This window comes from Oncorhynchus tshawytscha, linkage group LG08, assembly GCF_018296145.1.
Source record: "Oncorhynchus tshawytscha isolate Ot180627B linkage group LG08, Otsh_v2.0, whole genome shotgun sequence".
Lineage (NCBI taxonomy): Eukaryota > Metazoa > Chordata > Actinopteri > Salmoniformes > Salmonidae > Oncorhynchus > Oncorhynchus tshawytscha.
In genome coordinates, this window is record NC_056436.1 from 22,443,503 (window position 1) to 22,471,215 (window position 27,713).

Below are 27,713 nucleotides of genomic sequence, written 5' to 3' on the forward strand. Positions count from 1 at the left end.
ATTGTATAGTTGTATTTTATTTTGAGTTCCCGAGTTTGAGTTGAATGTTTATCCTTTTAATCTTGGAAAAGAGACCCTTAAACCAAGACTTGGGCCACACATCCACTCCACTGAATAGCAGGCTGGTGATTGCTTTGCAATAATCCAGTGACTCCATCCAAACCACTCATTGTTGAATTTGCGATTTCCAACTTGTGTATGTACAATAGCCGATGAGCACCGATACATTGTATCTGTAATTTCTCTTATGACAAGGATTTAAAAGGATTTTGCGGTGACGTAGTGTCCCAATGAGTGACAGAACATTTAGCCATTCACGGCGCAACTAGAGAACATTAACAACCCCTACGCTGCGTTTTTTCTGCTGACTGGCCCACCACCACAGAAAGCACTGAGCTAGGCTGAAACACCTGCATTTCGAATATGCCTTACTCAAGAAAGCAAAAAAGAGACCATGTTTGTATGCGGCTTTATAAAATCCAATTTTGTATTTAATTGTTTTGTTTGCAAACTCATATGTGACATGTATTAATGCTAAACCACCTGCCCTGAATGACAAGTCGCCACTGACTATGATCATATAGGCATCACAATTTCTCCTGGATTTACTTACAGTTCACCCAAGGTCAACAATGTGACCGGAAAGCAAAGCTAGCTAAGTGAAACTGTTCTGGAAGTCAAATCTCATAATTTCCTTAATCAGAAATCCAATTATGTTAATCACAGGTTTGGAAATAATGGTGGTTGTGGACTTTAAGGGACACGTGGGAATGAAGTCACAGGCAATACACTTGATAAGAAACTATTTCACAAAAGTAGCTTAATTTTCTTTAGTGATATTTATTCCCAGAAAGGCACTCACTACATTTGATGCAATGTTTGCACAAATAGATTGTGAACAACAAAAAAGACTGAGCAAAGACAATCCACTCGGGTTCATAGAAAGGTCATTGTCATGGTAAGCCATTTTTTTAGAGGTTACAAACAGTAGTTATTCATTATCAGAACTACATGCTTTGCAATCTATCCAGTACTGTTGGTTGTGGTTTTGATATGACGAGTGAGCCTAAGTCCCTACAGCAACATCTCCTTCTTTGACTATGCAGAAGACCACAGGGACCAAAGACAGAATTCAATGTTCCAAATACTAAAAATCCAATAATAATTTGTTACATCATGAATTAGAACAATCTGCTTTAATCCGAATCTCAGCGGGGAGGCTACCTCATTAATACCAGAAAACATTCTGTAATTGTATTTGACAGAGTAAAGTTTGTATAGCCACCATTCAAAAAGTGTTTCTGATTACTACACCTCCAGTCCGTAATAGGGCAAAATAAAAATGAACAAAACATATAAATAGCAAATTGGAACAAATTGACAAACATTTCATTGAGTAACACCTCAGGAAGTACATCAATGAGACAAAGACATAGCAGAAGACCAAAAACATTGATCTGCGAAGTGAATACAGCCATAGGGTAAGTTCCTTCCCTGGTCTGGGTGAATGCAATGCATCGTCTGACTGTGTGAGGGGAAAACACCAACACATACAGTGCACAGCACATGGTGTGGACAAGAAAAATCATATTCCATTTACTGTGAAAGAAAACATTAAACTGCAGGAAACTACAGTACACACATACTATGCTGTGTAAAATAATTCATAATCAAATAATCTTCAAGCAAAGAACAAAGTAACAAAATGTCATACTAATAAATCATTCTTATGATATACAGAAATGAATTGGGTTCAATGGCCATCAAAACCTCATAAGTATTTTTTTTTTATTGAATTGTTTTTAAACCCCAGCCCTTAAAAACCCCTTCATTTTCTAGATGTTCCACTTCAACAGTACTAAATGTTAATGCAGTACATTTCATTTGTTTGAAATTACAACAGGACAGCTGGCCCTGAACTTTAAAGTTTCTATACTTTATATTGACAGCTTTAGAACACCAAATTAGTGTCAAAAGCATACACAATCAGAGGGTTTTGTTATAAAAGATTAGTAGATTATCCTAGGGCTACATTTCATAACCAATGTATCAATAATTGTACACATCATTTCAGTAAATGCACACATTGTATATCGATCCAATTCCCCCTCAAGTCATATTTGTTCAGCAGCCTGGGCTAAAGATATCTGGTGTGAAATTAATAATAATAAGTAAAGATTTATATAGTTGGTGCAAATTTCATTGGGATGGTGAAACACTAGTTTACTGGGTTACTTGCTAACCTTCAGTTAACAAGGAGAAGATATATCCCACGTTGCGTCTTTTTTGTTGGATATTGTTGGGGGGTGGGGTGGGGCTGGGTAGCAAGTGGGTGTTCTTTAAAAAGGAAAGGAGATTCTGGTAGGTCCAGTACTATCCAAGAGAAAATAGGTCTTCACCAAATTAGACCCTAGCCTCGGTCTCTTTTCTCTCCACTTTTAGGCAACATTAGTCTTTACATTGCTAGGGCACAGTGACTGATTTTGAACAGAACAGTCCCATTTACTCAAAACAATCTAAGCATAGAAACAACAGCAAGGCACATTTTGAGACATTAAAAAAGTTTTCTTCTCTCTCACTCAGTCTCGGTATCTGCACACTCTAGCTGGGACTCAAGCTCTCTTCCTTCCAACATTCTAGCGTTCTCCCTCTCTTTGGCCTGAGCCAGTACAAAACCGTTCAGTTTATTAATGCGCTCGTCTGCGTATTCTAAATTTGTCAAGCTGGTGTTGCCTTTCTTCCTCTCGCCCCTTTCCTCCTCCTTCACCTCCTCCATGTCCTCCTCCCTCTTCTCCATTGCCTCGCAGGCCCTCCGCACATCATCAGGAATGTTACTCTTCAGGTCACGTCTCTTGGGTCTCTTGGTTAGCTTGGTGAGGGAGCGGAAGCGGAGGTTGAAGAGCTTATCGTCCTCTGATGAGGCCTGCTGGGTCTGCTCGCTGCCTCTCCGCTGCTCATAACAAAGCTCCCCTGCCCCTCGCAACCTCAAGTTATTCAGCTTGGTGTCAATGCTCTCCTGGGAGGAGGTCTTGAAGCAGCCCTGGTCCAGGCTGACAAACAAGGCCCTCTTCTGTGGGGAGAACATGTCCAGCGAGTGGGTCCTCTGCTCCAGGCCCAGCTGCCTGCGCTCCATGCTGCGGATGGTGGTGGCCCGCTGCAACTTGTCGTGGATCTCCACACTCAGCCGCCGACGCGTCTCCCGGAACTCATTCTGCACATTGGCCTTCCACTCAGCAGCATGGACCTTGAACTCCCCCACCTGAAATCACACAAAGATGGAGATTGAGGCATGAGGGTGGGGGAGGGGGGTGCTTTGGAAATCGAATTGATTGGATCTTGTACAAATTCCCCCTCAGACAAAAGCAAGGCTCCTTCCATAGAAAGTCAATATCACAGTATCCATCCATACTGTACTTACAGATCAATAGCTCAGTAAGCACACTATTCACTCATCAGCCCAAACACTACCCACCGGGCAAAAACTGGTTGAATCAACGTTGTTTTCACGTCATTTCAACAAAAACATTTAATGTGATTTATGTTGAATCAATGTGGAATACTGATTGGATTTTAAAAAGTCATCAATCAACATAAGGGAATTTCATATTTTTTCCCACAACTTGTAACCAACAGTAAACACGGTGACATGGTGGTTGAATTCACGTTAGTTGACAACTCAACCAAATGTTAATCAAAATTAGACGTTGAACTGACATCTGTGCCCAGTGGGTAATGGATATCTAACCACTTCTCCCACACAGCTGTCTGTCTGTCTGTCTATCTCAGTGTCTCAGGGGCTCCAGACAGGGGCATCAACGAGGCACAATAACAAAACAGAGACTGAAGGAAGGCAGGGGAGGGAAAGAGTGACCTTTTAGTTTCCACTGCTTTAGATAATGTAATGACAGGCACTGTAATTGAATGAGCAGCACCCACCTCCTCTTTGGTCTTTTTAGAAAGCACTCTGAGCCAGTCTCCGATCATGCTCAGGACCGCAGCGAAGTAGGCCAAACCCACCAGGATCCAGAACCAGACCAGGGGCTTGTACCACTTCATGTACTTGATCTTCCGATCCCCACCTGGGACAACAGTGGAAGAGTTGTTACATTGGATGCCAACTACTGGATTATCTACGTATATACATTGATGCCTGCTACTGCCAAATTATTGTCAACAATGAAAAAAACAAACAAAAAAAACTAACATTTTAATTAAAGCCAGATTAGTAGGACTAGGGAGGCAGAAAGTTTCAGTTTGACAAACACAAAGTTTGTATTTGGGTTTTGAATTCTTTTGGATTAATCTTTCTCTAATATTCCCCTATATAAGATGGTCTGAGTTATAATTACAGGTAGTCAATTATAGCATCATTATTCACGGGATTATCAAATGCAATGACGACACAACAAAACATAGATACATAACCTCTTGGGTTGATGGAGACTCCATTAGCTAATTTCATAGAGATAATCTAATTTCACATTACGTGGATTGAATGCAAATGCGAGAAAAGAGAAAATGGTGAGTAGAAACAGAGGACTAAACAAATGTATGCCTAAGGCACAGTACATAAACCTGTTACAACACTATCATACCTGCCACATAGTCCCCGATGCCAATCGTTGTTAGCGTGATGACAACAAAGTAGATAGCATCCAGAGTCGTCCATCCCTCGAAATGTTTGAAAATCACCGCTGGGACACCGACGAAGACTATGCACCCGGCCAGGATGAAGAGTATGGTGGAGGTAACTCTGATTTTGGTCTGGCTTATTTCTTTCTGTTTTTGCTTCAGGACAAAAATGACATTGGTCAGAGGTGAACGGTAAGTCAACAAGAACTCAAAAGATAAAACTGTTTACTAAATAGATATTAACTACATTTCTCGCTGAAAGACACAGTATGTTTGAAGATAATTAGTTTAGTCAATGCATCAATATCTATTAGACAAATCACTCCAGAGACCAAAGGGAAAAGCATCCAAAACCACTCTCCATTAATCCAGTAGGAAAAGCTTGATTCCCAAATTCCCCCTTTGTCACAGAAACTCGGTGTAGGAGTGCTGATTTAGGATCAGTTTTATCTTTTAGATCACAATAAATATGATTATATGGACAGGGATCAGCAGTCCTAATCTGAGACATTTGATACATACAGCCTGCTTACAGAATCTCAATCAGGTCCTGGCCTTCTACCTTCTCAGCCTCCTTACTCCATCAAACACCTCTGCCCTCACTACAAAGAGCACATCGTAATCTCAGCCTCAGCTAGCCTGACTCATGTGTTAACTCCTTGGGAGGGGAAATCCATTCACTGAGCCTGGCCTAATACCTGGATAACAGACGTATAGCCTTTACAGGGATGACTGTATCAAAGCCATTGTGCCGTTTACAGTGAATAAGGTCATTATGGGGTGGAGGTAATATGCTTGGTTTTCACTGTGGGAAGCATATTGCCTCTTTAGAGTCAATGGAACATTTTATGTTATTATAGTTACTGTTCGCTTACATAGCAGGTGCCAAATACTCATTTTCAAATACCCTTTTCTTCACCAAATAATTCATCAAACATGGTGTGTCTAAATTAATTTAACACTCTGATCGAAAGTAGCTTATAGTTAACTTGAAATCACCTCTTAAAGCATCATGTGCTCATCTGCAGTTTCAGTAAATCCCCATGTACATAATCTTAAATTCTCAAGTAATCCAACTTACCCTGTATATCTTCTCCACCCTCAAGACGCTCTTGACAAATATGGTCCCCAGCTGGTCTCCAATGCCAGCCAGGAGGAACCCAAACAGTGGGATGCCAAATAAGGCGTACAGGATGCAGAAGATCTTCCCTCCCTCCGTACTGGGAGCTATGTTCCCGTAACCTGTCACAGTGGTGTTTTGTTATGCAAGGCCTGTGTTATGTTCCAGGAGTTGGAGGTTAGAGGTGAGGAAATAATCAGGTTGGACTCTGAGAACATGACATTAATTACAACCTGAATGGAGAGATTGAACATGGGTGTGGATGACAAGAGCACAGACTGAACCAGCACGGTGGGATGTTTGTCCCTATCCACAGTGAGAGAAGCAGAGTAATTATGTAAACAGATTAAATGGTATTCATATGTTCTGCTAAAAACACACCCTAGTGACACTGTTCCTTCCCACCTACTGATAGAAGGCTATTATCATCAGTAAATTATGTACTGTGAAGACACGCTGTGAGACTTGAACAGTAAACACACACACACACACACATTATCATGAAGTACATCCTGTGAACGATGCATTATTTTTTTCCAGTCTTTCTTTTATCCATTTCCCTGCTAGCACACATTGCATTACAGTTGTGTAACGTTGACAGAGCTCCACTTGAAGTACATTGAGTCACAGCACCTGTAGGTTACCTCATAGCCTACACGTCAAAGTAGACTAGTGCTATTGCTTTATTGTACTCAGTTAATCAGAGGAGCGAGTCACGCGTTAATAGGTTTGGTGGTGGAGGATACCTATCGTTGTAATCACGGTCCCAGCAAAGAAGAAGGCACTTCCCAGGTCCCAGTGACTGGAGTTGTAAGATGTGTCTCCGATCGGACTGACTCCTGCACTGACAGCATCTATGGCATGCTGGGAAAGAGGAAGAGAGAAACAGACAGAGCTAGTTATCTTAACTGGTTCATAGCATACAGTTCAACGTGTAGTTTATCTACTTAAACATATAAATGAAGAACAAAATTAACCCAGAATCAAACACAGTTGGTTGATATCTTAGCACCAATGGATAACCAGTTGTCTTTCAACACATGCTAGACAGTAAAGAGGACAGTACCAAAAAACACCTCAGATGATGTAAAGACAAAACCATAGGCCTAAAACGTGTCTGACCGCATTTAATAGCCAATATAAACGCATTGGTTATTTAATGCATGTGAGAGCAGATGACTGATGACTCTCTCTTCAGATGAACCTGGAAGGTCACCAATGGTGGGAGGACAGAGGATGTGATGGGACAGAGGGAGGGAAGGACGGATGGAAGGGAGAGGCTGTGAAGCAGGACAGGGTGTGGTGGTGATCAGTGTTCTCCACAGTCCACATGGTTAGCTGTGTGCTTGTGGCGTGCAAGGCATGCAGTAGCAGGGGTCTGGCCAGGTGTGTGAGACTCAGAGTCAGCCAATCTAAAGGGCTGGGTAAACACTGTTAGGGTACATCCCTAAGGATCTGGTGGGGAGGGATCACTTCCTTTGTAATGATTACTATCAGGACATCATGGGCTTTGTTTATACTGAGTGTTGAATGAAAGATGGCTGCATGCCAGACAGCTGATTAGTACATAATATCTTGTGTAGTGTGTACATAAACAAAGGAACGTTTCACAGTCAATACTCACACCATACAACTCCATTCTTAGCACATCCTTACATGAATGCCAACTTCTTTTACTACAAAGACTGTTAAAATGTCTGGTGGTTTGTTGTGCATGTGTGGCCTTGCTAAAAATACTAGTGTTTGTTCCACTTCCTTTGGTATTTCATCCTACACGCACAGAACTTCCGTGAAAACTGTCACCTACCAGAAGACTTATCTCTTCGATCTTATTTGGTCTTTTCTGCTTCTTTTTAAAAATCTCAGGCTCGGCCACCGAGGTAGGGCATTAACATTAAAGAACTGTAGTCTCCTATTGCCTCGCACACTCACCGAAGACTCTCCTTAATCTGTACTCTAGTCTCCAAAAATGCAGAACAATATCACATTTTTCTCCATCATATAATCACAATGTTTATGTGTGGTATACAATAAGGACTTATTGTATAAATTGAAAATGAATTAATATTTCCCTGAGGACCTTTAATTAGGGATAGGGGGCAGTCTTCGGAAGTTTGGATGAATGAGGTGCCCAGATTAAACTGCCTGTTACTCAGGCCCAGAAGCTAGGATATGCATTTTGGTAGCATTGGATAGAAAACACTCCAAAGTTTCCAAAATTGTTAAAATAATGTCTGTGAGTATAACAGAACTGATATAGCAGGTGAAAACCCGAGGAGAATCCATCTGGAAAAATGTTTTTGGGAGGTGACACCATTTAAAATGCCTGTCTATGGGGAAATCATCTGAATACCTCCCAGATTGCAGTTCCTAGGGCTTCCAGCAGATGTCAACAGTCTTCAGAAAGAGTTTCAGGCTTGTTTTTTGAAAAATGAGCTAGAATTTGTAGTTTTTCTAGGTGGCTCCCATTTTGACTGTAGTGTTGTGGCGTGCGTGGATGAGGGCGCGCACTTCATTATTTATCTCCAGTAATGAACATGCTATTCTCCATCTTACATTTTTACATATTAGGGTACCTGAGGATTGATTAGAAACGTTGTTTGACTTGTTTGGACGAAGTTTATTGGTAACTTCTGGGAAACCGGTGGATTACTGAGTCAAGCGCGCCAACTAAACTGACTTTTTAGGGATATAAAGAAGAACTTTATCGAACAAAAGGACCATTTGTTATGTAGCTGGGACCCTTGTGATTGCAAACAGAGGAACATATTCAAAGGTAAGTGATTGATTTTATTGCTATTTCTGACTCCGTGACGCCTCTGCTTGGCTGGAAAATGTTGGTAATGCTTTAATTTTATCGCTATTTCTGACTTCCGTGACACCTCTGCTTGGGTGGTGTGCTTTCACAGTAAAGCCTTTTTAAAATCTGACAAAGCGGCTCGATTAACAAGAAGTTAAGCTTTTAATAAACGATGTAAGACTCTTGTATTTTCATGAATGTTTAATATTACAAATGTTGTATTTTGAATTTCGCGCTCAGCAATTTCACCGGATGTTGGCCAGGTGGGACGCGAGAACAGAATGAATGGCAGTTCTGCTGAAGTAGAGCCATTTCAGGGGAGGGAATCGTGGATTAGAATGAACATTCAAATTAAATTGCCTCAGCACTTCTGTAGCCTTCTTGATGGGAATATACAAATACAAGATCAAGACACGCCTGCTTAGTGAACACCTCCTCACTTGTCCTTCATGCTGTCAAGTGGTGGTGATGTGTACTCCCTTATGAAATATGTATATATCTACCCTCCTGTCACATATATGGAGCGAGATGAACTGAACCGCATATCTTAAGCAAAGGAGCATTACTTTCTACACATCACTGAACATGCCCTCTCATATGCACTAAGTTTACAAAACTTTAAGGACTCTGCTCTTTCAATGACAGACTTACCAGGTGAAAGCTATGATCCCTTATTGATGTCACTTGTTAAATCCACTACAATCAGTGCAGATGAAGGGGATGAGACAGGCTAAAGAAGGAATTTTAAGCCTTGAGACAATTGAGATATGGATTGCGTACATGTCATTCAAGTGCCTTTGAACGGGGTATGGTAGTAGGTGCCAGGTGCACCAAATTGTGTCAAGAACTGCAACACTGCTGGGTTTTTCACACTCAACAGTTTCCCATGTGTATCAAGAATGGTCCACTACCCAAAGGACAGCCAGCCAACTTGACACAACTGTGGGAAGCATTGGAGTCAACATGGCCAGCATCCCTGTGTAACACTTTTGATATCTTCCAAGCCCCGACAAGCCCCGACAAATCCCCAAAAGAGGGGGGTGCAACTTAATATTAGGAAGGTCCTCCTAATGTTGGTATTAAAAAGTAAGACATCAAGTACGATGTGTGTATCTAATTGGGCTGATTTCAGTATTAAAAACAGCCATAATCTGTTTATTTTATAAACCTGATTACCTGGATTGGTTGAATATGGCTGTCGGTTTTGATAGTTTTCCAATGAATCTGGAAATCACCTATACAGTTAACTGCTCAAATAAAGGAAACAATATAAAGTGTCTTAATAGGAGGCTTATGGTATTGTTTTCATGCTCGTCAACCCATTCAGTGACCACTCGTTCCCTGTGGATGGGGGCATTGTCATCCAATGGGGGCATAGCCATGGAAGACAAAATAATGGCCTGCCCAGCATTTTATACATCACACTTATCATGATGGGTTGTTAATTGCTTAATTAAATCAGGAAACACACCTGTGGTTGGTGGCAAATGTTTTACTTTTAAACTTGGACAAAACAGATATGCTAGTTCTAGGTCCCAAGAAACAAAGAAATCTGCTGTTTGATCTGATAAATAATCGTAATGGTTGTACAGTAGTCTCAAATAAAACTGTGAAGGACCTCGTGTTACTATATCTCTCTCTTCATTACTCAATGCCTAGGTTTACCTCCAATGTACTCACATCCTACCTTACCTTTGTCTGTACACTATACCTTGAATCTATGCTATCGTGCCCAGAAACCTGCTCCTTTTACTCTCTTTCCGAACGTGCTAGATGGCCAGTTCGTAAAGACTTTAGCCGTACCCTTATCCTACTTATCCTCTGTTCCTCTGGTGATGTGGAGGTTAATCCAGGTCCTGCAGTGCCTAGCAACACTCCCACCCCACAGGTGCTCTCATTTGTTGACTTCTGTAAACGTAAAAGCCTTGGTTTCATGCATGTTAACATTAGAAGCCTACCCCCCAAGTTTGTTTTACTCACTGCTTTAGCACACTCTGCCAACCCAGATGTCTTAGCCGTGTCTATATCCTGGCTTAGGAAAACCACCAAAAACCCTGAAATCGCCATTGCTAACTATAACGTTTTCCGCCAAGATGGAACTGCCAAAGGGGGAGGTGTTGCAATCTACTGCAAAGATAGTAATACAGAACTCTGCATGCTATCTAAGTCTATACCCAAACAATTTGAGCTTCTACTTCTAAAAATTCACCTTTCCAGAAACAAGGCTCTCACTGTAGCCGCTTGCTATAGACCTCCCTCTGCCCCCAGCTGTGCCCTCGATACCATATGTGAAATGATTGCCCCCCCATCTATCTTCTGAGCTCGTGCTACTAGGTGACCTAAACTGGGACATGCTTAACACCCTGGCCATGCTACAAACTAAGCTTGATGCCCTCAATCTCACACAAATTATCAATGAACCTACCAGGTACAACCCCAAATCAGTAAACACGGGCACCCTCATAGATGTCATCCTAACTAATTCGCCCTCCAAATACACCTCTTCTGTTTTCAATCAAGATCTCAGCGATCACTGCCTCATTGCCTGCATCCGTAATGGACCAAACGACCACGCCTCATCACTGTCAAACGCTCCCTGAAACACTTCTGCGAGCAGGCCTTTCTAATCGACCTGGCCAGGGTATCCTGGAATGACATTGACCTCATCCCGTCAGTAGATGATGCCTGGCTATTCTTTAAACGTGCCTTCCTCACCATCTTAAATAAGAATGCCCCTCTTAAAAAATGTAGAACTAGGAATAGATATAGTTCTTGGTTCACTCCAGACCTGTCTGCCCTTGACCAGCACAAAAACATCCTGTGGCGTTCTGCATTAGCATTGAATAGCCCCCGTGATATGCAACTTTTCAAGAAAGTTAGGAACAAATATACACAGGCAGTTAGAAAAGCTAAGGCAAGCTTTTTCAAACAGAAATTTGCCTCCTGTAGTACTAACTCAAAAACTTTCTGGGACACTGTAAAGTCCATGGAGAATAAGAGCACCTCCTCCCAGCTGCCCACTGCTCTGAGGCTAGGAAACACTGTCACCACCAATAAATCCACTATAATTGATCATTTCAATAAGCATTTCTCTACAGCTGGCCATGCTTTCCATGGCTAACCCTACCCCGGTCAACTGCCTGGCACCCTCCACAGCAACCCACCAAAGCCCCCACCATTTCTCCTTTACCCAAATCCAGATAGCTGTTGTTCTGAAAGAGCTGCAAAATCTGGACCCCTACAAATCAACCGGGCTAGACAGTCTGGACCCTCTCTTTCTAAAATGACCTGCCGAAATTGTTGCAACCCCTATTACTAACCTGTTCAACCTCTCTTTCGTATCGTCTGAGATTCCCAAAGATTGGAAATCTGCCGCGGTCATCAAAGGGGGTGACACTCTAGACCCAAACTGCTACAGACCTATATCTATCCTACCCTGTCTTTCTAAGGTCTTCAAACAGATAACAAACAGATTACTGACCATTTCGAATCCCACCATACCTTCTCTGCTATGCAATCTGGTTTCAGAGCTGGTCATGGGTGCACCTCAGCCACGCTCAAGGTTCTAAACGACATCATAACCGCCATCGATAAGAGACATTACTGTGCAGCCGTATTCATCGACCTGGCCAAGGCTTTCGACTCTGTCAATCACAACATTCTTATTGGCAGACTCGACAGTCTTGGTTTCTCAAATGATTGCCTCGCCTGGTTTACCAACTACATCTCTGATAGAGTTCAGTGTGTCAAATCAGAGGGCCTGTTGTCCGGACCTCTGATAGTCTCTATGGGTGTGCCACAGGGTTCAATTCTCGGGCCGACTCTCTTCTCTGTATACATCAATGATATTGCTCTTGCGGCTGGTGATTCTCTGATCCACCTCTACGTAGACAACACCATTCTGTATACTTCTGGCCCCTCCTTGGACACTATGTTAACTAACCTCCAGACGAGCTTCAATGCCATACAACTCTCCTTCCGTAGACTCTAACTGCTCTTAAACACAAGTAAAACTAAATGCATGCAATTCAATCGATCACTGCCCGCACCTGCTCGCCCGTCTAGCATCACTATTCTGGACGGCTCTGACTTAGAATACGTGGACAACTACAAATACCTGGGTGTCTGGTTAGACTGTAAACTCTCCTTCCAGAATCACATTAAGCATCTCCAATCCAAAATTAAATCTAGAATCGGCTTCCTATATCGCAAGAAAGCATCCTTCACTCATGCTGCCAAACATATCCTCGTAAAACTGACCATCCTACCGATCCTCGACTTCTGTGATGTCATCTATAAAATAGCCTCCAACACTCTACTCAACAAACTGGATGCAGTCTATCACAGTACCATCTGTTTTGTCACCAAAGCCCCATACACTACCCACCATTGCCACCATGTATGCTCTCGTTGGTTGGCCCTCACTTCATACTCATCGCCAAATCCACTGGCTACAGGTTATCTACAAGTCTCTGCTAGGTAAAGCCCCACCTTATCTCAGCTCACTGGTCACCATAGCAGCACCCACTCGTAGCATGCGCTCCAGCAGGTATATCTCACTGGTCACCCCCAAAGCCAATTCCTCCTTTGATCGTCTTTCCTTCCAGTTCTCTGCTGCCCATGACTGGAACGAATTGCAAAAATCTCTGAAGCTGGAGACTCACATCTCCCTCACTAGCTTTAAGGAACAGCTGCCAGAGCAGCTTACAGATCACTGCACCTGTACATAGCCCATCTGTAAACAGCCCATCTATCTACCTACCTCATCCCAATACTGGTATTTATTTATTTATTTGGTCCTTTGCACCCCAATATCTCTACCTGCACATTCATCTTCTGCCGATCTACCATTCCAGTGTTAATTGCTATATTGTAATTACTTCGCCACCATGGCCTATTTATTTCCTTAACGTACCTTAACTTACCTCATTTGCACTCACTGTACATAGTTTTTCTTTTCTTTTCTTCTACTGTATGTTTTGTTTATTCCATGTGTAACTCTGTGTTGTTGTATGTGTCAAATTGCTACGCTTTATCTTAGCCAGGTCACAGTTGCAAATGAGAACTTGTCCTCAACTAGCCTACCTGTTGGATATAGGGGGCGCTATTTTAATTTTTGGATGAAAAACGTTCCCGTTTTAAACCAGATATTTTGTCATGAAAAGATGCTCGACTATGCATATAATTGACAGCTTTGGAAAGAAAACACTCTGACGTTTCCAAAACTGCAAAGATATTGTCTGTGAGTGCCACAGAACTGATGTTACAGGCGAAACCCAGATAAAAATCCAATCAGGAAGTGCCGCATTTTTTGAAACCGCCTCATGCCAATGACTCCTTATATGGCTGTGAATGAGCTACGAATGAGCTTACGTTTTCCACGCATTCCTCAAGGTGTCTACAGCATTGTGACGTCTTTTTAGGCATTTCCATTGGAGAATGGCTGTAAGGGACCATATATAGTGAGTGGTCACATGGTGTCTCACGGAGAAAATCTTGCGTAAAATACTGAGGTAGCCATTTTTCCAATCGCTTCTTATGAGAAACCAATTGCCTCAACGGATATATTATCGAATACATATGTTAAAAACACCTTGAGGATGGATCCTAAACAACGTTTGCCGTGTTTCTGTCGATATTATGGAGCAAATTTTGAAAAAGGTTCGGCATTATAGTTGAAGTATTTTTCGGTCGATTTCTCAGCCAAGCAGGATGAACAAACGGGAGCTTTTTTGCCTACAAAAATATTATTTTTGGAAAAAAGGAACATTTGCTATCTAACTGGGAGTCTCCTGAGTGAAAGCATCTGAAGTTCTTCAAAGGTAAATTATTTCATTTGGTTGCTTTTCTTATTTTCGTGAAAATGTTGCCTGCTGCCAGCAGAGCCTAGCATAGCATTATGCCATGATAAACTTACACAAATGCTTGTCTAGCGTTGGCTGTAACGCATATTTTGAAAATCTGAGATGACAGTGTTGTTAACAAAAGGCTAAGCTTGTGTTTGAATATATTTATTTCATTTCATTTGCGATTTTCATGAATAGGAAAAGTTGCGTTATGGTAATGCGCTTGAGGCTATGATTTACGCTCTCGGATACGGGATTGCTAGTCGCAAGAAGTTAAATAAAGGTGAAATAAATAAAATAAATTACTCTGGAACCTGATCGGTCAGCTGTTTTCCATCTTCGTAACACTGCAAAAATCTGAACCGTTTTGTCCAAAAATGCATTTATCACTTCTAGATTAGACTACTGCAATTCTCTACTCTCCGGCTACCCAGATAAAGCACTAAATAAGTTTCCGTTAGTGCTAAATATGGCTGCTAGAATCTTAAATAGAATCAAAAAATGTAATCATATTACTCCAATGCTAGCCTCTCTACATTGGCTTCCTGTTAAGGCTAGGGCTGATTTCAAGGTTTTACTACTAACCTACAAAGCATTACATGGACTTGTTCCTACCTATCTCTCTGATTTGGTCCTACTGCACATACCTACATGTACGCTAGGGTCACAAGACACAGGCCTCTTTATTGTCCTACAATTTCTAAGCAAACAGCTGGAGGCAGGGCTTTCTCCTATGGAGCTCAATTTTTATGGCATGGTCTGCCTACTCATGTGAGAGACGTAGACTCAGTCTTTACTGAAGACTCCTCTCTTCAGTAGGTCCTATGATCGAGTGTAGTCTGGCCCAGGAGTGCAAGGTGAATGGCAATGCACTGGAGTGACAAACCGTCCTTAATATTTCTGCCTGGCCAGCTGCCCTCTCTCCACTGGGATTCTCTGCCTCTATTACGGGGGCTGACTCACTGGCGCTATCCCATGCCTTCCCAAGGAAGGGTGTGTCACGTCGTGCCAGGCTTGAGTCACTGACCTGATCTTCCTGTCCAGTTTTGCGCACCCTTGGACTCGTGCGAGCGGGGTCTCCTCTCTCTATCTCTCTCGCTCTCTCTCAAAGCCAACTAAGATTTCCTCCTGAGGTGCTGGCATGTTGTACCCTCTACAACCACTGTGGTTGTTATTCAACCATTTTTAGAGTTAATTGCAGCCCAAATAAATGTTTCACAGAGTTCAAGTAACAGACCCATCTCAACATCAACTGTTCAGAGGAGACGGCGTGAATCAGGCCTTCATGGTCAAATTGCTGCACGAGCAATGGACATTACACCGGTGGAAATCTGTCCTTTGGTCTGATGAGTGCAAATTTGAGATTTTTGGTTCCAACCGCCATGTCTTTGTGAGATGCAGAGTAGGTGAACGGATGATCTCTGAATGTGTGGTTCCCACCGTGAATCATGGAGGAAGAGGTGTGATGATGACACTGTCAGTGATTTATTTAGAATTCATAGTTCCACTAAACTCTGAAGCATTTATTTGGGATGCAATCTGAGGTGTAGTTAACTCTAAAAAGGGGACGCAGTTTGGGGTTCCTTCTGAGAAGATGGAGGCGAGCGAGGAAACTCCCAATGCCTTCCATTCTCCTTGCTCATTGTTAGAAAATAAAATTGATGACCTACTATTAAGATTATCCTACCAACGTGACATTAAAAATTGAAACATCTTATGTTTCACCGAGACGTGGCTGAATTTAGAAACGGACAATATAGAGCTGGTGGGATTTTCCATGCACCGGCAGAACAGAGACGCTACCTTTGGTAAGACGAGGGGTGGGGTTGTGTGTCTTTGTCAATAACAGCTGGTGCGTCATTAAAGAGGTCTCAAGATATTACTCACCTGAGGTAGAGTACATTATGACAATCTACCAAGAGAGTTCTCATCTGTATTATTTGTAGCCGTCTATTTACCATAACAAAGCGAAGCTGGCACTAAGACTGCTCTCAACCAACTCAATAAGGCCTTTAAGCAAAGAAGAAAATGCTCCCCCAGAAGCGGCGCTCCTAGTGGCTGGAGACTTTAATGCCGGCAAACTTAAATCAGTTTTACCAAATTTTTACTAGGATGTCACATTATTTTTTAATAGCTTTATATAACTAGACAAGTCAGTTAAGAACAAATTCTTAATTTCAGTGACGGCATAGGAACAGTGGGTTAACTGCCTTTTTCAGGGGAAGAACAACAGATTTTTAACTTGTCGGCTCGGGGATTCGCACTTGCTACCTTTTGGTTACTAGTCCAATGCTCTAACCACTAGGCTACCCTGCCGCTCCATATGCAACCAGGGGGAAAAAATCCTAGACGACCTTCACTCCACACACAGAGATGCATACAAAGCTCTCCCCCACCCTCCATTTGGCAAATCTGACCACAATTCTATCCTCCTGATTCCTGTTTACAAGCAAAAACTAAAGCAGGAAGTATTAGCGACATGCTCAAAAGGGAAGTGGTCAAATGACGTGGATGCTACACTACAGGACTGTTTTGCTAGCACAGACTGGATTATGTTCCAGGATTCATCCAACGGCATTGAGGAATACACCACCACAGTCATTGGCTTCATCAATAAGTGCATCGATGACGTTGTCTCCACAATGACTGTACGTACATATCCCACCAGAAGCCATGGATTACAGGCAACATCCGCATTGAGCTAAAGGTTAGAGCTGCCGCTTTCAAGGGGTGGGGGACTAATCCGTACGCTTATAAGAAATCCCGCTATGCCCTCAGACGAACCATCAAACAAGCAAAGCGTCAATACAGGATTAAGATTGAATCCTACTACACCAGCTCTGATGCTCGTCGGATGTGGCAGGGCTTGAAAAATATTACGGACTACAAAGTGGAAGCCAGACGCGAGCCTACCAGATGAGCTAAATGCCTTTTTATGCTCGCTTTGAGGCAAGCAACACTGAAGCATGCACGAGAGCACCAGCTGTTCTGGATGACTGTGTGATAACGCTCAATGTGAACAAAACCTTTAACCTCTCTAAGGTATGGGGGCAGCATTCTGAATTTTTGATGAAAATCATGCACAAATTAAACGGCCTGCTACTCGGGCCCAGAAGATATGATATGCATATAGACTGGTAGATTTGGATAGAAAACACTCTAAAGTTTCCAAAACTGTTCCAATAGTGTCTGTGAGTATAACAGAACTGATTTAGCAGGCGAAAACCTGAGAAAAATCCATTCAGGAAGTAGGTTTTTTAGTTGGTTTTGTAGTTTTATATTCAATGCCATTACAGTATCCATTGACTTAGGACTCCATTTGCAGTTCATATGCCTTCCACTATATGTCAACAGTCTTTAGCAATTGTTTCAGGCTTGTATTCTTATAAATGAGGGAGTAAGACCAGTCTGAACGAGTGGGCCCTAACGTGACACAGAGTTTTTTCAGGCGCATGTGCATTTCTTGTTTACCTTTTATATTAATGACGTTATTGTCTGGTTGAAATATTACAGATCATTTAGGCTAAAAAACAACCTGAGGATTGAATATAAACATCGTTTGACATGTTTCTATGAACTTTACGGATACAATTTTGATATTTTGTCTAACTGTTTTGACTGAGTTTGAGCCTATGGATTACTGAAGAAAACACGCTAACAAAACGGAGGTTTTTGGATATAAAGAGACTTCATCGAACAAAGGGAACATTTATTGAGTAAATTAATGTCTTCTGATTGCTACCATATGAAGATCATCAAAGGTAAGGGATTCATTTTATCTCTATTTCTGAGTTTTGTAAAGCTTCTTGCTTGGCTGGTTACGGTTTGTAATAATTTGTCAACTGGGTTATGTTCTGGTCTAGGTATGTTCTGGGCTAGGTATGCTTTCGCCGAAAAGCATTTTAAAATATGACACTGTGGTTGGTTGAACAAGAAGTTAATCTTTAAACCTATGTAAAATATGTTTTGTTTTCTGAATTTTTATAATGAGCATTTCAACTGACACTGTGAAGTGTCTACACTGACATTTTCAACCTCTTCCAGACAGAGTCTGTAATACCTACATGTTTCAAGCAGACCACCATAGTCCCTGTGACCAAGGAAGCAAAGGTAACCTGCCTAAATGATTACCACCCTGTGGCACTCACGTCGGTAGCCATGAAGTGCTTCGAAAGGCTGGTCATGGCTCACATCGACAGCATCCTCCCGGACACCCTAGACACATTCGCATATCGCCCCAGCAGATCCTGAGATGACGCAATCTCAATCGCACTCTATACCGCCCTTTCTCAACTGGACAAAATGAACACCTATGTGAGAATGCTATTCATCGACTACAGCTCAGCATTCAACACCATAGTGCCCACAAAGCTCATCACTCAGCTAAGGACTGGGACTAAACACCTCCCTCTGCAACTAGACCCTGGACTTCCTGATGGGGTGCCCCCAGGTGGTAAGAGCGGGTCGAGAGTTTCAAGTTCCTTGGTGTCGACATCACCAATGAACTATCATGGTCCAAACATACCAAGACAGTCGTGAAGAGGGCACGACAAAACCTTTTCCCCCTCAGGACACTGAAAAGATTTGGCATGGGCCCCCAGATCCTCAAAAGGTTCTACAGCTGCATCATCGAGAGCATCCTGACCGGTTGCATCACCACCTGGTATGGCAACTGCTCGGCATCTGACTGTAAGGCGCTACAGAGGGTAGTGCGAACGGCCCAGTACATCACTGAGACCAAGCTTCCTGCCATCCAGGACCTATATAATAGGCGGTGTCAAAAGAAAGCTCATAAAATTGTCAGAGACTCCAAACATTTTTTTCTGCTACCGCACGGCAACCAGTACCGGAGAGCCAAGTCTAGGACCAAAAGGCTCCTCAACAGCTTTTACCCCCCTTGTAAACTGTTGCTACTCGCTGTTTGTTTGTTACATATGCATAGTCACTTCGCCCCCACCTACATGTACAGATTACCTCAACTAGCCTGTACCTCTGCCTACAGACTTGGTACCGGTGCCCCCTGTATATAGCATCATTATTGTTATTCTTATTGTGTTTTCGTATTATGTTTTATTTTAACCTAAATATTTTCTTCTTCTTGAACTGCACTGTTGGTTAAGGGCTTGTAAGTAAGCATTTCACTGTAAAGTCTACACTTGTTGTATTCAGCGCATGTGGCAAATAAAGTTTTATTTGATTTGTTTTTCAACAGGGCAATGACCCAAAACACACCACCAGGCTGTGTAAGAGCTATTTGACCAACTCTACCATTCCAATTTACAATATCATTTAAAAGCAAAATATCCTTTTCAAACATCTTTTCCATAATTACTGGTATTTTATCAACCAGCACATTTGAGTTCAGCCATAATATTTGTTTAACATGAGTTTAATCAAATTGCATATTTTGCAAATCATATCAACAAATTACTAGTGCCACAAAGAGGTAGTGACTGCAACTTCACCAAGGTCATTGCAATGTCGCGCAGGAGTATTTGCAATGTCGCGCAGGAGTGTTTGTGCATGCTTGCAGAAGGAATATCTTGAGAATCTGGTCATACAACCCATTATAGTTGCGCAGTAAATTACAGCTTTTCCACCCATTAAAGACAGTATAGGGCAAATAATATACTTGCTTACTATAAAAAACTGCCTCTGGACAGTATAACATTCAAGAAGCTTTATTTTCGAGCTAAGAGCGGATATGAAAAACAGCAGGTCTTGATTGGAGTGGATGACACCATGAAGTTCCATTGTGCCAAACACACTGAGTCATACCGACCCTTCTAGGCACTGCCAATTAGGCCCAACGTCCCAGTGGGCACACAGTGGGTGGGCAGCAGAAACACTTCAGACACACATACACACACTCTGTTCTCGAAAGTGCCACTTCGGAGCTGATGCCCACGTCAAAGAGTTTATAGACAACATAAGATGAAAGATGGTTGAATGACATGCTTGACACAACACTAATGGCCAGGATATAGAACCTGTTAGGGGAACAGATAAATCCCAGACATTTTGATGGAGTGCTTGTTTTAAAAGTGCACACCCCAAGGGCCAACTCTCAAGTGAGTACAGTTACTGGTTTTGCTGTAATCTCCTTTAGCTGAGCTTCGGAATATGGTTTGCTCTCTCAAATGAAGGATAATATACGTATATGGGTTGTTATAAATGAAAGAGGCTGGACAAACGGCAAAATATCGATGGGTTCGTCGCTCTCAACATCAATTAAAGAGTGACAAACTGAACATCATCCAATGAATTGTTTTATAGAGTGGAGGGTGTTGAGGGGAGGACGGCTCCCCTAGCGGCTGGAACTAAGCAAATGGAATGGCAACAAACCATGTGGTTGATGTATTTCATATCATTCCACCTATTCCACTCCAGCCATTACCATGGGTCTGTCCTGGCTCGTGGTGCGACCAACCTCCTGTGGTTTTATACTGTAAAAAAAATAAGCAAAAAAGGCAAGAGTGTCACTTGTTCTAAATGCTTGATATCCCATGGATACTATAGAATTAACTTGAAAAAATAAACTAATGTTCTAGTTGCTCAATACCATAATAGAGGTCGACCGATGATTTTTCAACGCCAATACCGATTATTGGAGGACGAAAAAAGACGTTATACCGATTAATCAGACAATTTTTATTTTTATTATATATATATATATATATATATATATATATATATATATATATATATATATATATATATATATATATATATATATATACACACATTTTTGTAATAATGACAATTGGAACAATACTGTACTGAATGAACACTTTTATTTTATACTGTACTGAATGAACACTTTTATTTTAACGTAATATAAAACATATTATGGGCTTTTGGATGGGTGTTCATAAGGTGATTCAAAAGGTTGGTGATATTTTTTGATTTAGCCGTTGCTGACCCCATGCTTACATCTTCATCACAAATAAGACACCTTGCTTTTCCTGGTGCCAATTCCATGTAACAGTCCCACACTGGTTCTCTGTTTGTTTTACAGATGGCAGAGAAAAGCAAACAAACAAACAAACACACACACACACACACACAAACACACAGCTCTGAAGTGACAATGATACTGAAGAGTCTGCTTAGGAGACAAATACTCCCAACTGTTTGAATAAAAATAGAGTTTAAGTTACCTGTAATGAATGTTGAAAACAAAAACTGTAATTTCTATATGCAGGAAATCCTATTTTAATAATGGGCATGGTAAGAATTGACTACCAAAGTGTGAGTCATAATTCCCATGACACCTTGCAAAATCTGAAAAGTGATTCCTTCATTTAATTCATTTATTCCATTCATTAATTCCATAGGATATTTTTAGATTCACTTAAAATAAGGTCTGTGTTTCATGTAGGCTTACACCACATTGCCAATTTTATAACTGTGTAGATATCCATAGGACAAGGTAAGTCTGATCAATATTGGCTAAATATAAGCAAAGACAATTTTTTTTGTAGAGTGGATTTAGGAAAATATGTTGACAAACGTTACCTTATCCTAGTGAGATTTACACGGGTATCAAAACGCAGAGGCGGTTTAAGCCTGCACGAAACACAGACCTTACTTGAAGTAGATCAAGACATTGTGTATGGAAGACATGAACGATAAAATAACGAAGGAACCCCTTTCAAGTTCAGCCGCAAGTTATTACAGGAATTATAACGCATAGACTATTTCTCTCTAAACCATATACCTTTGACTATTACGAACCTGCTGCTGCCTACCACCCCTCAGTCAGACTGCTCTATCAAATATCAAATCATAGACTTAACTATAATAAACACACAGAAATACGAGCCTTAGGTCAAATCCGGAAACTATCACCTCGAAAACAAAACGTTTATTCCGTTCCGTATTTTATCTAATGGGTGGCATCCATGAGTCTAAATATCCCTGTTACATTGTACAACCTTCAATGTTATGTCATAATTACGTAAAATTCTGGCAAATTAGTTCGCAAAGAGCCAGGCGGCCCAAACTATTGCATATACACTGACTCTGTGTGCAATGAATGCTAGAGAAGTGACACAATTTCACCTGGTTAATATTGCCTGCTAACCTGGATTTATTTTAGCTAAATATGCAGGTTTAAAAATATACACTTGTGTACTGATTTTAAGAACGGCATTGATGTTTATGGTTAAGTACACATTGGAGCAACAACAGTTGTTGATTGTTTTTATAAGATAAGTTTAATGCTAGCCAGCAACTTACCTTGGCTTACTGCATTCGCGTAACAGGCAGGCTCCTCGTGGAATGCAATGTAATCAGGTGGTTAGAGCGTTGGACTAGTTAACTGTAAGGTTGCAAGATTGGATCCCCGAGCTGACAATGTAAAAATCTGTCGTTCTGCCTCGTTCCTAGGCCGTCATTGAAAATAAGAATGTGTTCTTAACTGACTTGCCTAGTTAAAAAGGTGTAAAATAAATATATATATAAAAATAAAATAAAAAAATTGGCTCTCAAAAATACCAATTTCCGATTGTTCGGTCGACCTCTATACCATAATGATCTAAAAGTAATGCTAGAGAATTGGCTCTGCTGGTTCAGCTGCTTATGGAGGAGTTCGGTGACTGTCGGGAAATGGAATGAATAATATATTCCCCACAGAGCCCCTCGGCACAAAGGTTTTTATTTCAACCCCTCCTTCATGAAACACTGCCATGATTTCCACAAACACTGCAGTTGGTTGCGGGGATAAAAGGGTGTGGGGATAAAAGAAAAAGGGAGAGAAAGAAAGAGGGCCACTCAGATATTCACTGGAGCAGTGTTGAAGATGCTACCATCAAAAGGAGTCTAGGGAAAACTGGAGCAAATCAAATGCATAGGATGCATGGATCTTTGGGTTCATAACTGAAAGCTGAGACAAAAATGGACCTATTCAGACAATTAAGTGCATCTTGCCTATTCCATTCTCATTCATCACGTGAATTACACAGCATGGCACTATATGCTCCAACAAGGCTCTGTAGGCTTGGTGCCTATTTCATAGTATGTTGGAGGTTGGATTCATAAATAGTAGTAAACTGGCTGCCACGAGGGTTGGATCCACATACAGTTGAAGTCGGAAGTAAAAAATACACCTTAGCCAAATACATTTAAACTCAGTTTTTCACAATTATTGACATTTAATCCTAGTAAAAAAATCCCTGTCTCAGGCCAATTAGGATCACCACTTTATTTTAAGAATGTGAAATGTCAGAATAATAGTAGAGAGAATTATTTATTTCAGCTTTTATTTATTTCCTCACAATTCCAGTGGGTCAGAAGTTTGCATACACTCAATTAGTATCTGGTAGCATTGCCTTTAAATAGTTGAATTGGGGTAAAACATTTTGGATAGCCTTCCACAAGCTTCTCACAATAATTTGGGTGAATTTTGGCAATTCCTCCTGACAGAGCTGGTGTAACTGAGTCAGGTTTGTAGGCCTCCTTGCTCACACACTCTTTTTCAGTTCTGCCCACACATTTTCTATAGGATTGAGTCAGGGCTTTGTGATGGCCACTCCAATACCTTGACTTTGTTGTCCTTAAGCCATTTTGCCACAACTTTGGAAGTATGCTTGGGGTCATTGTCCATTTGGAAGACCCATTTGTGACCAAGCTTTAAATCCCTGATTGAGATGTTGCTTCAATATATCCACATAATTTTCCTTACTCATGATGCACCAGTCCCTCCTGCAGCAAAACACCCCCACAAAAAGATGCTACCACCCCCGTGCTTCTGGGTTGGGATGGTATTCTTCGGCTTGCAAGCCTCCCCCTTTTTCCTCCAAACATAACGATGGTCATTAAGGCCAAACAGTTCTATTTTTGTTTCATCAGACCAGAGGACATTTCTCCAAAAAGTACGATCTTTGTCCTAATGTGCAGTTGCAAACCGTAGTCTGGCTTTTTTATGGCTGTCACGCCCTGACCTTAGAGAGCCGTTTAATTTCTCTATTTTGGTTAGGTCAGGGTGTGATTAGGGTGGGCATTCTATGTTCCCTATTTCTTTGTTTTTGGCCGCGTGTGGTTCCCAATCAGAGGCAGCTGTCTATCGTTGTCTCTGATTGGGAATCATACTTTGGTAGCATTTATCGCATCATCAAGAACTTCAAGGAGAGCGGTTCAATTGCTGTGAAGAAGGCTTCGGGGCGCCCAAGAAAGTCCAGCAAGCGCCAGGACCGTCTCCTAAAGTTGATTCAGCTGCGGGATCGGGGCACCACCAGTACATAGCTTGCTCAAGGATTGGCAGCAGGCAAGTGTGAGTGCATCTGCACGCACAGTGAGGCGAAGACCTGGAGGATGGCCTGGTGTCAAGAAGGGCAGCAAAGAAGCCACTTCTCTCCAGGAAAAACATCAGGGACAGACTGATATTCTGCAAAAGGTACAGGGATTGGACTGCTGAGGACTGGGGTAAAGTAATTTTCTCTGATCTCTGAATTTCTCTGTCATCTTCCCTTTCCGATTGTTTGGGGCATCCGGAAAAAAGCTTGTCCGGAGAAGACAAGGTGAGCGCTACTATCAGTCCTGTGTCATGCCAACAGTAAAGCATCCTGAGACCATTCATGTGCGGGGTTGCTTCTCAGCCAAGGGAGTGGGCTCACTCACAATTTTTCCTAAGAACACAGCCATGAATAAAGAATGGTACCAACACATCCTCCGAGAGCAACTTCTCCCAACCATCTAGGAACAGTTTGGTGACGAACAATGCCTTTTCCAGCATGATGGAGCAACTTGCCATAAGGCAAAAGTGATAACTAAGTGGCTCGGAGAACAAAACATTGATATTTTGGGTCCATGGCCAGGAAACTTCCCAGACCTTAATCCCATTGAGAACTTGTGGTCAATCCTCAAGAGGCGGGTGGACAAACAAAAACCCACAAATTCTGACAAACTCCAAGCATTGATTAGGCAAGAATGGGCTGCCATCAGTCAGGATGTGGCCCAGAAGTTAATTGACAGCATGCCAGGGTGGATTGCAGAGGTCTTGAAGAAGAAGGGTCAACACTGCAAATATTGACTCTTTGCATCAACTTCATGTAATTGTCAATAAAGCCTTTGACACTTATGAAATGCTTGTAATTATACTTCAGTATTCCATAGTAACATCTGACAAAAATATCTAAAGACACTGAAGCAGCAAACTTTGTGGAAATTAATATTTGTGTCATTCTCAAAACTTTTGGCCACGACTGTATATATACTGAGATCATGTGACAGATCATGTGACACTTAGATTGCACACTGGTGGACTTTATTTAACTAATTATGTGACTTCTGAAGGCAATTGGTTGCACCAGATCTTATTTAGGGGCTTCATAGCAAAGGGGGTGAATACATATGCACGGACCACTTTTTGTATTTTTTTTTAATTTCACTTCACCAATTATGAGTATTTTGTGTATGGTCATTACATGAATTCCAAAATAAAAATCAATTTTAATTCCAGGTTGTAAGGCAACAACATAGGGAAAGGGGGTGACTACTTTCGCAAGCCACTGTAACTAAGCTGTAACTAAACTAATCCCCAAGACTTCTAGTTAAATGTATTATAAATACCTCCTCTCAGACAGCAAGAGTCTTCTAATGGCTTCATGAAATATAGGCTAGTCCCTTCAAATGACTACACACTGAAATAAAATAAAAAATTAGCTAATTTCCAATGTCAGGCTGGGTCTGTAGCTCTATTTGGCATATCCCATAAAAACAATTATGTATATTTGAAAGAGCTAGCTTGTAAAGTGGCAAATTAAAGTAGCCTAGCTTTTTTGGTTTAGCTAAATTTAGGTAAGTTAGCTAGCTAACTTAGCTAGCTAACTTACAAACGTGCTCAAATTCTAATAACGGTTCAATTGATTTATCTATCCTATAGTTGACTTTGGCTTCATATACAGTGCCTTGCGAAAGTATTCGGCCCACTTGAAATTTGCGACCTTTTGCCACATTTCAGGCTTCAAACATAAAGATATAAAACTGTATTTTTTTGTGAAGAATCAACAACAAGTGGGACACAATCATGAAGTGGAACGACATTTATTGGATATTTCAAACCTTTTTAACAAATCAAAAACTGAAAAATTGGGCGTGCAAAATTATTCAGCCCCTTTACTTTCAGTGCAGCAAACTCTCTCCAGAAGTTCAGTAAGGATCTCTGAATGATCCAATGTTGACCTAAATGACTAATGATGATAAATACAATCCACCTGTGTGTAATCAAGTCTCCGTATAAATGCACCTGCACTGTGATAGTCTCAGAGGTCCGTTAAAAGCGCAGAGAGCATCATGAAGAACAAGGAACACACTAGGCAGGTCCGAGATACTGTTGTGAAGAAGTTTAAAGCCGGATTTGGATACAAAAAGATTTCCCAAGCTTTAAACATCCCAAGGAGCACTGTGCAAGCGATAATATTGAAATGGAAGGAGTATCAGACCACTGCAAATCTACCAAGACCTGGCCGTCCCTCTAAACTTTCAGCTCATACAAGGAGAAGACTGATCAGAGATGCAGCCAAGAGGCCCATGATCACTCTGGATGAACTGCAGAGATCTACAGCTGAGGTGGGAGACTCTGTCCATAGGACAACAATCAGTCGTATATTGCACAAATCTGGCCTTCATGGAAGAGTGGCAAGAAGAAAGCCATTTCTTAAAGATATCCATAAAAAGTGTCGTTTAAAGTTTGCCACAAGCCACCTGGGAGACACACCAAACATGTGGAAGAAGGTGCTCTGGTCAGATGAAACCAAAATTGAACTTTTTGGCAACAATGCAAAACGTTATGTTTGGCGTAAAAGCAACACAGCTCATCACCCTGAACACACCATCCCCACTGTCAAACATGGTGGTGGCAGCATCATGGTTTGGACCTGCTTTCTTCAGCAGGGACAGGGAAGATGGTTAAAATTGATGGGAAGATGGATGGAGCCAAATACAGGACCATTCTGGAAGAAAACCTGATGGAGTCTGCAAAAGACCTGAGACTGGGACGGAGATTTGTCTTCCAACAAGACAATGATCCAAAACATAAAGCAAAATCTACAATGGAATGGTTCAAAAATAAACATATCCAGGTGTTAGAATGGCCAAGTCAAATTCCAGACCTGAATCCAATCAAGAATCTGTGGAAAGAACTGAAAACTGCTGTTCACAAATGCTCTCCATCCAACCTCACTGAGCTCGAGCTGTTTTGCAAGGAGGAATGGGAAAAAATGTCAGTCTCTCGATGTGCAAAACTGATAGAGACATACCCCAAGCGACTTACAGCTGTAATCGCAGCAAAAGGTGGCGCTACAAAGTATTAACT

General features: G+C 41.5%; 1 protein-coding gene across 2 annotated transcripts in view; it reads right to left on the minus strand.

The window, feature by feature from the left end:
- Positions 1–615: 615 nt before the first annotated feature.
- LOC112256784 (potassium channel subfamily K member 10) overlaps positions 616–27,713 on the minus strand; it is a 48,942-nt gene continuing 21,844 nt past the window's right edge. For both annotated transcript variants that reach the window (XM_024430278.2, XM_024430277.2), the window contains exons 3-7: positions 6,499–6,616; positions 5,714–5,874; positions 4,596–4,788; positions 3,937–4,079; positions 616–3,259 (exon numbers count right to left, since the gene is read on the minus strand). In XM_024430278.2, coding sequence (XP_024286046.1) covers positions 2,576–3,259; positions 3,937–4,079; positions 4,596–4,788; positions 5,714–5,874; positions 6,499–6,616 — 1,299 coding nt within the window. In that variant the 3' untranslated portion in view covers positions 616–2,575. The remainder of the gene's footprint in view (positions 3,260–3,936; positions 4,080–4,595; positions 4,789–5,713; positions 5,875–6,498; positions 6,617–27,713) is intronic.